General features: G+C 40.4%; 1 protein-coding gene across 2 annotated transcripts in view; it reads left to right on the top strand.

The window, feature by feature from the left end:
• LOC119968899 (suppressor of tumorigenicity 14 protein homolog) overlaps positions 1–11,151 on the top strand; it is a 71,762-nt gene extending 60,611 nt beyond the window's left edge. For both annotated transcript variants that reach the window (XM_038801869.1, XM_038801868.1), the window contains exons 11-12: positions 2,340–2,458; positions 9,763–11,151. In XM_038801869.1, the coding sequence (XP_038657797.1) occupies positions 2,340–2,458; positions 9,763–9,788 (145 nt within the window). In that variant the 3' untranslated portion in view covers positions 9,789–11,151. The remainder of the gene's footprint in view (positions 1–2,339; positions 2,459–9,762) is intronic.
• The last annotated feature ends 900 nt before the right edge of the window (positions 11,152–12,051 follow it).

Raw genomic sequence — 12,051 nt, 5'->3', positions numbered from 1 at the left:
CCCTGGTTGGGATACCATATAAATAAAGGTTATTCAAGATGGCCCCTCGCCTGAGGTGCAGTGATCCTCAGGTTAAATTACCGCCAGTTAACTCTTCCCCCCTCAAAGGGGAAAGTGGCCCATGGACATCTGGGATTTGGTAACTTTACCTTTTGCCATATAAATAAAATATATGAAAATTATTGCCAGCTGTTCTATTTGTTTGATATTCTGAGTTTATTGTACTGTAAGGTTAAAGAACTGGGATTAGATAATAAAGTCTGCTTCCCCCTCTTTTGTTACATTCTACACTACATGATTTACTGCCCGCTGAATTGACTTAACAAGCAAAAATTACACTATTACCACTGGCGTACCCTAAGGATGAACCATCAACTCCTACTTTTTCATCCATATGATGTTAGGTACTTCTTACCAGGTCTTCAATCTCCCCCGGCACTATTTGTGCTGCCAGAATGAGTGTGAACAGTAAGTCACAACTTACTGTGTAAATTTAAGTGGAGATGTACAATGCGAGAAATTTTCATATTTTTAATTTGCATTCAGTATTTTAGCTGTGATTACCAAGGGAGAGAATCATTGATTTTTTTTTTGTTCAGGGGCAATGTCATCTTTTTTAAGAAGGCACCAGAACGTGATGTGCTTTTGGATTGCGGGTGGTATGGTTAATGGGAGGGGCCAGGTTTGTCAGTTGCTTCTGAACACCAAGCTGGACAGCTGTGGTTGAGTTTGCTCTTAAAGGACTCTCTGTACAAAAGGCTTTGTACCTATATAGGTTCTGCTTAATTGGGATGTAGAGGCAGATTTCAGGAAGCAAGTTCAGATTTTGTCATTATTAACTGTAAAGCCATTTCTGTGTTGCGAATGTGATTAATTCTGTGTTTGAATTGAAGTTTGTTTTACCATAAAAGCTGTCTGCTGGTCAGTGTTATCGCCCCTGTGGTGCAGTGGCATTTCCCCACGGATTTTTACCCAATGCAAATTGTGGGTTCTAGTCTGGATCTTAACGAAAGATTGGGGTTCTGGTCCAGACTCATAACCATAAACCATTTTAGTATTACGCATTTGCTGAGAAGAATCGGGAGATTGAAGGTGGTGGATGTAAAGCGAGGTGTGTGTAATGGGAAGTGAGGAAGGAGTTCTAGGAGTTGCTGATTGTGTATGTGCTAGGATGTGAGAAGAGAATGATGTCTGTATTTAATGTGAAGAGAACAAAGGAAGAAGGTGTTTGCAATAAAGAGAGGTGTTGCAGTGAGTTCTTGTAATTGGTGAATGATGTTGATGGAAGAGACAGAATTATTGAGAAAGGTGGATGAGGGAGTGAAAGGGATGTTGAATGAAATGCAGTGATGAAGAATTGTACTCAATCTGGCTCCTCTTATAAGCTTAATTAGCATTTTTCTACACTGAAGCTAGGACCTAGGGGTGATGGTACTTGCACTGGCCCTCTGAGCCACTGTTGTACACACCTACCAGATAGTCATTCTGCTTGTGCTCCTCTGTGGGCTGGAGAACTAAGGCTTCCATGAACCTGATTGCAGCCCCGCAACTTACTACTTCCAAACTAACTAGCCCACCTTGCTCCAATTAAGTCTTTCAGAATAAAATGCTACTTTGTTGTAAGAAATGCATTCCTGTTTTAAGTGGGAATCAAAAGTCCTGCTTAAAATTGCGTAGAGAAAATGGGCAGATTCCCCATTGCCTGATGTGATCAGGTGGGAAATCTGTCAATCATTAAAATGAAGGGCAAGAGTTAAAATCAAACTGGGCAGTACATTGGGAATATCATGTGGGGATTGTTGCTCGACTGGCCCACTCAATTCCTGCCGTAGGTTAAATTCAGGACTTATTGCAATAGTGATAAGCTGTTCTTTATGTTTACAGAAAGTAATTCTTGTAATATTGGTGTCTAGATAGCCTCCTGATACATGAACTGAAATTTCATCTGCATTTGAAATTGAGCTGAAGGTTCCCAAATTTGAGTTTTCTCCACCTTACCTTTGTTTTTGATACAAACTTTTTAACTTCAAATTTTAACTTGTAAGAAGTATATTTGATTTCAAAGCATTTTAAAATATTTGATCATACTTAATCATCTGTGTTTAGATGCTAAGTAGCATGGTGACAGCTGTGACTACTGCTTTTCCTGCACAATGGAATAAGTAAAAATAACTTTTTTCAAAATACATGTATTAAAATCAAATTTAAATACAAGGAAAAAATACTTAATGTACTTATTATCAGTGTTGTTCTGAAATCACTGGCTTTCAGGAATATCAGTAAGATATCCAAACTGTTTAACAGACTTAACGGTATTCATCTTCTGATTTCTTCTGTAGGTTCTGTGGAGACCACAAGCCATTTTCCTTCTACAGTAATAGCTCTAGTTTACAAATAACATTTCATTCCAGTAAAAAATACATGCAAAGTTTTGCTGCTGACTACATAATCACTGATGGTAAGAATCAAGTTTTGAATCTTTTCATTCGTTAAATTCATCATCTAACACAGAGTCAAATGTAAATACATAATATACTTAAATTTTTGCAATTGCTGATCTTAAATAGAGAAAATGTTTTCCAGAATGTGCTACTGATTTTGTGTTTAGTGCTGGAACAGTTGGGGTACAAAAATGGAATAGGAATGCATCCTGTTGCACATCTACCATTTTAATGTCTGCTGGATTTCTAGCTGGAAGTGATGGATGGCATTTATGCATCAGTCACATACAGGTGATCTATTCAACTAATAATCAAAGGTTGGAAATATGTCATTCAGTGTATTTCCTATCATTTGAGCTTCAACAAGCTTTTTAAAAAAATACATTTTTCCTATTTAAAAAATAAAGTCAGACAACAGACCTGACAGACAACAGACCAACAGACTACAGTGACACCGGGACAAAGGGGTGGGATATAGTGGTTGAGAAAGAAGAAGTATGGTTTTCTGGAAATTTTACTTAAAAAAAATGTATTTTATTACAAAAATGTGTACAAAGAACAGTAACATACACAACAACACACTCAACCTCATAATCCATAGTTTGTACAATTTTGACCCTCACACCACAGACCCACTGGGGCTGGTTTAGCACACTGGGCTAAATCGCTGGTTTTGAAAGCAGACCAAGGCAGGCCAGCAGCACGGTTCAATTCCCGTACCAGCCTTCCCGAACAGGTGCTGGAATGTGGCGACTAGGGGCTTTTCACAGTAACTTCATTTGAAGCCTACTTGTGACAATAAGCAAATTTCGTTTTCAGACCCCAAACTATTGCCCCTGCTCCCCCAACCCCCATATATATCTCCAATCCTATCTTCTCCCAACTCGTTCGGGAGCCGCAATTGTTCCAACACGGTACACCCCGAGAACCTGGGAAACGTCCGCCATTACTTTGTTGCAAAGTCCCAAACCTGCATATATCTGAATTCACTCCCCCCTCGGTAACTCAAACCTCGCTCGCAACCCATCCAATCCCGCAAACTGCCATTCCAGATACAAATCCCTCTCCATCTCCCCGAGCTTAAACTTATGGTTTCTGTACAGTGGTGTCAACACTGATATCCCTTCCAATTTAAATTGCCTCCTCAGCTGATTCCACATCTTGACTATTGACTGTACCACCGGACCCCCGGACTTACCCGGGCCAATGGCAGTGGAGCCGTCGCAAAGGCCCTCAAGCTGGATCCCCTACATGTCACCTGGAGGTTTTACTTTTATTAAACATGTAGGGCATGATAAACCCGAATGGGAACAGAATCCTTCAGTGTGTGTGATTAGCTGGGTGATCGCTGGCACTCATGGTGGAGGACATTAGTACCATCCCAATAGTAACAGGTAATGCAGAGTAATAGAAAGGGTGGAACTTAGAGCAATCATCATCAATAGGGAAAAAGTAGAAACAAACAATTGGGATCAAAGGCAGACAAGCCCCTAGGGCATCAGGCCTACATCGTGGGGTCTTAAAGAAAGTGGCAGCAGAGATGGTGGATCCATTGTTTCTAATGTTCCAAAATTCCCATGATGTGTGAAAGGTTCCAGTGGATTGGAACAATGCTAATGCTTAATTATTATCACCCTTATTCAGAAAGGGAGGGAGGCAGTAAGTAGGAAACTGTAGTCCAGTTCTTTTAACATATGTCGTTGGGAAATTGTTCAAATCCATCAATAAGGAAGTAATAGCAGGACATTTGGAAAGTCAGAACGCAATCCACCAGAGTAAATTGTGTTTGACTAATTTGCTAGAGTTCTTCCAAGATGTAACAAGCAAAGTGGATAATGGACATCCTGTAGATGTAGTATATCTGGACTTCCAGAAGACATTTGGTAAGGTACCGCACAAAAGGTTAATACACAAAGTAAGATCACATGGTGTTGGGAGTCAATTATTAGCTTGGATAGAGGATTGGCTAACTGATAGAGGTAGGGAGTCAGGATAAATGTATATTTTTATGTTTTGCAAGATGTAACAAGTGGGGTACCACAGGGTTTGGTCCTCAGGTCCCAACTATTTACAATCTATGTTAAAGACTTGGATGCAAGGATAAAATGTATTATAGCTAAATTTGCAGATGACATTAAAATAGGTGGGGTTTGAAGTTACAATGAGAAAATAACATAGGAACAGGAATAGGCCATTCAATCCCTTGAACCTATCCTACCATTTATCAGATCACGGCCGATCTGTGGCCTGACTCCGTGTACCTGCTGTTGGCCCATATCCCTTACTATCTTTACTTAACAAAAATCTATCTACCTCTGATTTAAAATTAACAACTGTTTGAGCTTCAATTGCTGTTTGTGGGAAAGAGTTCCAAAGCTGTACCACCCTTTGAGTGAAGAAGTGCTTCCCAAACCTCTCCTGAATGGCATAGCCTTAATTTTTTGAATAAGTCCCCTAGTTTTAGAATCTCCAACCAGTGGAAGTAGTGTATCTTTATCTACCCCATTAATATCTTAAATACCTCGATCAGATCATTCCTTAACCGTCTAAATTCGAGTGAAAACAGGCCTAATTTCAGTGATCTCTTAACTTAACCCTCATGGTCCACGTATCATTTTAGTACACCTACGTTGCACTCCCAAGGCCAAAATATCCTTCCTAATGTGTGGTGCCCAGAACTGCTCATAGTACTCAAGTGGGGTCTAACCAGGGTTTTGTAGCTGTGAGTGCTATACAAGAGATTGGAGTGTCTTTATTCTCCAATCCTCAAAATACAAATACTAGCATTCCGTTAGCCTTTTTGGCTATTTTCTGCACTTGTTGTGGCATTTTAAGGATCTATGCTCCTGAATCCCCAAGTCCCTTTGGAAATTCACTGTACCCTAACCTCTTTCCATTTAAATAATAATAATAACCGTTTATTGTCACAAGTATGAAGTTACTGTGAAAAGCGCCTAGTCGCCACATTCCGGCGCCTGTTCGGGTAAGCTGGTACGGGAATTGAACCCGCGCTGCTGGTCTTGTTCTGCATCACAAACTAGCTGTCTAGCCCACTGAGCTAAACCAGCCACTAAAGTAGGATGTAGTCTGTTCTATTCTTTTTTTGTCCAAAATGGATAACCTCACACTTGCTTACATTGAATTCCATCTGCCGCAAATTTGCCCATTCACCTAGTCTGTTAGCATGAAATTGCAAGGATGTATTATCACCTAGGCTGTTCTACAATGCCACCTAACTTTGTATCATCAGTAAATTGGATATATGACTTTCTGCGCCATAGTCCAAGTCATTAATGAACAATTGACGTCCCAACACAGATCCCTGTTATTATATTACCATTCATGGTAATATGTTGTGTTATTTGTCTTTTCTTCCAGAATGATACAATGTGTTGTTGATAAAGAATCTACCAATCAAAAGATTGAAACAAAACTAATTTACTATGAAACTATTAATTAAATGAAGTTTACACTCTCTACTGAGCTACAGTTAATAATTAAGTAATATTGAATCTGTCTAGCAGTACTCAATAATCTAAATAGTCACTAACTACACTATGATCTAACCTTGTGTTAATTCTTTCTAATCTAATCTTCTCCTAATGCCGGACCAGAATTCCCTCAGGGTCTGACTTAAATACAGAGAAGCAGTGGCGCCCTCTAGTTTTTGACTTGCACAGAGATATAATAATTAACCCTTCACGATCTTTACCATATACATATGATTACACCTGTGGTACACAACTAGTCACTTCCTACCAATTAGTGTTTTTGCCCATTATCCCCACTCTGTCGCCTGCCACTCAACAAATTTCCTAATGTTGTCAATAACTTGCCCTCAACTCCTGGGGCTTCCACCATAGTTGACAGTCTCTTATGTGGGACGTTACCAAATGCCTTCTGGAAGTCTATATAAATAACATCCATAGACATTGCCCTGTCCACGATCTTATTCATCTCTTTACAAAATTCAATAAGATTAGTCAGGCATGACCCTCCCTTCACAAATCCATGCTGGTTCCGCCTGATCAACCAAATGTTTCGAGGTGTTCAGTTACCACCATCCCAGCAATTTTCCCACCACAGATATTGGGCTAACCGGTCCGTAGTAAAGACATTTACATATGGATAAGTTAGGTGAGTGGGCCAAATTTTGGCAGATGGAGTTACATGTGAATAAGTGTGAGGTTCTCTATTTTGTTGAGAAAAATAGAAAGGGAACTTATTATCTAAATGGAGAGCAATTTCAGAATACTTTGGTGCAGAGGAATCTGGGTGTCCCTTTGCATGAATCGCAGAAAACTAGCATGCAGGTAATGAGGAAGGCAAATGGAATTTTGGCCTTTCTAGCTTTTCACAGTAACTTCATTGTAGTGTTGATTTAAGCCTACTTGTGACACTAATGAAGATTATTATTATTACTAATGTAATATAGTATAAGGAAGTGTTGTAACCATTGGTGGAATCGCACCTGGAGTACTGTGTACGGTTCCCTTACTTGAGGAGTAATGCAGTTGCACTGGAGGCAGTTCAGAAGAGGTTCACTAGATTGATTCCAGAGACAAGGAGTTTGTCTTTTGAAGAAAGATTGTGTGGGTTAGGCCTATAATTCCTTGAGTTTAGATGAATGAGAGGCAATCTAGTTGAGATGTATCAGATGACAAAAGATATTGACAAAGTAGACGTAGACTGGATGGCCTTGTGGGGCAATCTAGAGAGATCATAGTTTTCAGAAAAGTGGTAGCAGATTTAAAACAGAAAAATACTTCTCTTAAAGGGTTGTGAATCTGTGGGATTCACTACCCCAGAGTGTGGTGGATGCTGGGACATGAGTAAATTCATTGAGGAGATGGACAGATTTTTAATTAGTAAAGGGTTGAGGGAGTCCGCTGGATGCTGTATTTGGGGTGTCAGACCGGCCGAAACTGCAGTCAGGAGCAGAGGCAGAAGTTTTAGCATTTACCTCATTGAGTGCTTGCAGGCGGGTTCTGTTAGGGTGGAGGTCAGCTTCTCCCCAAGTGCCTTTATGTGGCTGTGGGACTTAATGGGAATTCCTGTATTTGGAGAAGGTGAAAGTTGCTTTGAGAGGGGCAGATGAGGGGTTCCACCAGAGATGGGGGGCTTGTTTGTTTTACATTTTGGCGACCTGGTTGCTGTCGAGGAGTAAGGGGGGGTGGAGTGTTTGGGTGGGGGGAACGAGGGGCGGGTTTGTGCATTATTGTAAAAATGTTGAACAAAAATATATTTTTAAAAAAGTAATGGGTTGGAGGGTTATGGAGAAAGGGCAGAGATGCCGAGGCCAACTTGAGATAAGCCATGATCATATTGAATGGTAAAGCAGGCGCGAGGTGCTAAATTGCCTAATCCTGCTCCTAGTTCTTGTGTTCTTATCCAACGGGATTTCCCAAGGGTCATTGCTGGGACCCTTTTTCTGATGCATATTAGTGACCTAGATCTGGGTATACAGGGCACAATTTCAAAATTTGTCTGACTGAAAACTTGGAAGTATTGTGAATGATGAGCTTCAAAATGACATGGACAGGCTGGTGAAATGAACAGTCGTGTGGCAGATAAATGTGGAATGATACATTTTGGTAAGAAGTATGAAGACAGGCAATATAGAATTAAGATTACAATTCTAAAAGGGCTGGAGAAGCAGAAGGACTTGGGAGTATATGTGCACAAATCATTGAAGGTGGCAGAAGAGGTTGAGAAAGAGGTTAAGAAAGCATTCAGGATCCTGGGCTTTATCAGTAGGTGCACAGACAGCCAAAGTAAAAGTTTTGATAAATCCCTCTGCAAATCATTGGTTTTCTCTCAACTGGAATCCAGGTCTGGGCAACATAGTTTACAGAATCATTATGGTGCAGATGGCGACAATACAGCCCATTGTGTCTGCATTGGCTCTGCAAATGACCATGACTTAGTGGCATTCTCCTGCCTTTTCCCCATATCTTTGCACATTGCTTCTTTTCAAACAATCATCTAACACCCTCTTGAATGTTTCCATTAAATCTGCCTCCCAGGCAGTACATTCCCGAACCAAACCACTCCCTGTGTAGAACAATTTTTCTTACAATACATTTGCATATTTTGCAAATCATTTTAAATCTCATTCTCGATCCTTTTAGATAGGGAGCAAGAACCAGAGGGCACCCATTTAAGGTGAACATAAAAAGCAGCAACACAACATGAGGAAACACTTATTTTTTTATGCAGTCAGTGATCAGGATGTGGAATGCACCGCCTGAGTGTGGTGAAAGTTGAGTCAGTGGTGGCTTTCAAAGAGAAATGGACAATTGTCTGAAGAGGAAAAGAATTGCACAGATACAGGGAATAATGTGAGGAAGTGAAGCCCTGTGTCTTGTTTTGGTTTACCAGACCCACAGCTCGACGTGAGGCTACTGGAAACTGTAATGCTAGCTAGTGTTTCTGAGTCCCAGAAGAATTTTGATGCCATTCCACTGGATTTCAGCTGAGAGCCAAATAAAACAGGTTTATCTATTCAGCAAAATTGATATTCGTATCTTATTTTAGATAATAATAATAATCGTTATTATTGTCACAAGTAGGCTTACATTAACACTGCAATGAAGCTACTGTGACAATCCCCTCGTCACCACACACCGGTACCTGTTTGGGTACAGCGAGAGAGAATTCAGAACATCCAATTCACCTAATAGTGGTCACCTTCGGGACTTTTGGGAGGAAACCGGAGCACCTGGAGGAAACCAACTCAGACAGCGGGAGAGCGTGCAGACTCCGCACAGACAGTGAGCCAAGCAGGAATTGAACCCGGGACCCTGGAGCTGTGAAACAACAGTGCTTACCACTGTGCTACCGCATGTTAAACTAAAGCTTATCTACTTGTTAAGATTTGCGTGAAAAATCTCTAACATTATTTGTGGAATAGTAAGGAGTTCTCTTAAAATCCTGGCTGATATTTTTCCTTAAAACACATCACCAATATCAGATTTAATAATCCAATTGCAATTTGTATGAACTTGGTGTGCATCAATTGACTGTCACAATGGCCTACATAACAAGTGGTTCAAAAGTGGTACTTTGAGACATCAATAGCATATAGTCAACTACCAGATAACCGCAAGCTCTTCCTTACTTGGATGGAATGTGCCAAGGTAGTAGAACATTGACGAGCACGAATTTCAGCACTCAAATCACTATACACTATCATTTTCACCATAATCATACAAATTCAAAGCCAACTGAAACACCATTTTTTATTTTTGTATAGATCTATTAAATACAAGGGGAATAATGATCTGTAATCTTAAAATCTGTTTGATTATTTTTCCGACAGGTAACTCCACCAAGTCTCATTCATAAACCTAATGGAGTAGGAAGATTCTGCACATAAATATAGTCTTTACCACATGAATAATGTTGTCACAGATCTACGTGCAAGTTTCAAAGCATTTCTACTTGCAATACCAGATGTTTTGAGTGTGTACCCTGCAGAAGCGAATGTTTCCATCTTCATTGGTACCCCAGCATAATTTTCTACAAACGTTGCTCCTCACATCCACAGGGGGGCTGTCATCTGATGCGTGATCTTTTACAGTTGTTCTGTTGTTAAGTTAACAAGTATATCAATGAAAATAAGATTTTTAAGATCAGTGAAGGTTACAAATGATTATCCTGGTTTTGGATACTCTATAATCAATGCCATTCCTGAGCCAGTATATGTTGTTAAGCACAACTCACTTGACGCTGGTTTTGGATACTCTATAATCAATGCCATTCCTGAGCCAGTATATGTTGTTAAGCACAACTCACTTGACGCTAATGAATGTTCAAGATTCCAACTCCTGTATTTAGCTTCTGGGGTATTCTTCAGGTTCTCTCTCGGCTCTGACACCTTAGGACCTCAAACCACTCACCCAACTCTATAAAGAAGCATCACACCCACTCCTTGAGTCAACTTTTCTTTTTCTAGGAGTGCCTGTAGCAGTTACTATATGTAATCTCGTAACAAAATAAGAAAGGTGCATTTCAACAGCACCTTTCATTCATTACCTTGGGTCATCCCAAAATGCTTTGGAAGTGCAGTCACTCATGTAATGTAGGAAATATAGCATAGTCCCTTCTTCCACCACCTTTCGCCCTTGAAATATTCCACAGGATCGTCAGTAATAAATATTAAGGCCTTGAAATTCCTGCCCCATTGTGCTTGGATTTTGGATACACTGCTGTGGGATGAATGGAATTTTGAAATGCATGATCCTTCCCCTTTTCAGCAATTCAGAATTCCTGTACTTCTGAGCAGTATAGCGTGATGGCTTAAATAGAGATGATAAGCCATGTGGCGTATCTTCCTCATTTATACCCTCAATGACACTGGCACTGAGTATTGGTTGAGCTGTTAGTGTGGGAATTTAAAACCCAAGCCTGGAGACTATGCTGTCAATTGCTTCCTGGAGTATGGACTGACTACCTTTAATTGATTCTTCTTGTACAAGATATCTTCTTTTGTCACAAAAGGAAAATACTACTTATGTAATGTTTATATTATAAACAAAAGTCTATTTGCTGTTTTTAATCATTTGTATAATGTGATTTTTATAGATCTAATATTTTTTCACTTTGGACTGACTTGTGGTTTTGGAGCTTGTTAATTTTTTTGTATTTTTCTGTGGTAATCTTATTTTGGAATTTCATTCAAAAATATATATTTATCAAATATTCTGAATTGAAATGTCAGTATTTTTTCATTAGATGCTGCTTTATTTGCACTGTATTGCTTTAGCTAACGGGTACTTATAACATCACTGAAGGCAGGGCAGGCATACCCATTTCCATAATACACCTCTTGACCAATGAACCCCAAGGTTCAGCATCTGTCTCCAGCTGAGCTGACCTTGAGGGTCCAGTGCCTGTCCCTGCCTCCAGTTCCTGCTCACCTGTGATGTATCAACCCAGCTATCTGCCTTGAGGGCTCCACTGCAGACTCTGGGCACGAGCAATGTGATGGTGCTTCCTCAGAGTATGTGGCTTCCTCAGAGTGTGTGACTTCCACTGAAGACTCACCCTCCTCCTGCATCAGCCCCTTTGTTGTGCTTGAAGGACCTGTGGGGGATGAAAGACATGAATTAGAATTGACCAGGGAAAGGATTCAAAGTTACTGGTGACTCCAGATGTGCATGAATCATTTCTATGCATTACACTGTGATATCTAATTCGGTGACCAGAAATTTCCAATGGCCAGGGCATCTGATAGTCTGCTGATTTCTAGTGTGTGATCCTCCACTGTTGTTGGGGTGGTAATTACTGGAAGGTCATCCCTACTTCCCTATATATCCTCAATGTTCTGGACCCTCTAAGGACTGAAAGCAACAAATTATGAATGAAAAATGGATTGTGATGAGGGAACAACATTTACGGAGGTTGACTGTGGGATGTATGTCAGGATGGCAATAAGATGAGGATGAGTTCAGCTGTAGCTGTAAGGAGGTGCCTCAAGTTCCACTTGGGCAGCATGGTACCACAGTTGCTTCACAGCTAAGGGTGCCAGGTTCAATTTCCGGCTTGGATCATTGTCTGTGTGGAGCCTGCACGTTCTCCCCGTGTCTGCGTGGGTTTCCTCTGGGTG

The sequence above is a fragment of the Scyliorhinus canicula genome, chromosome 7, assembly GCF_902713615.1.
Source record: "Scyliorhinus canicula chromosome 7, sScyCan1.1, whole genome shotgun sequence".
NCBI lineage: Eukaryota > Metazoa > Chordata > Chondrichthyes > Carcharhiniformes > Scyliorhinidae > Scyliorhinus > Scyliorhinus canicula.
This window is presented reverse-complemented; position numbering and strand designations above follow the sequence as displayed.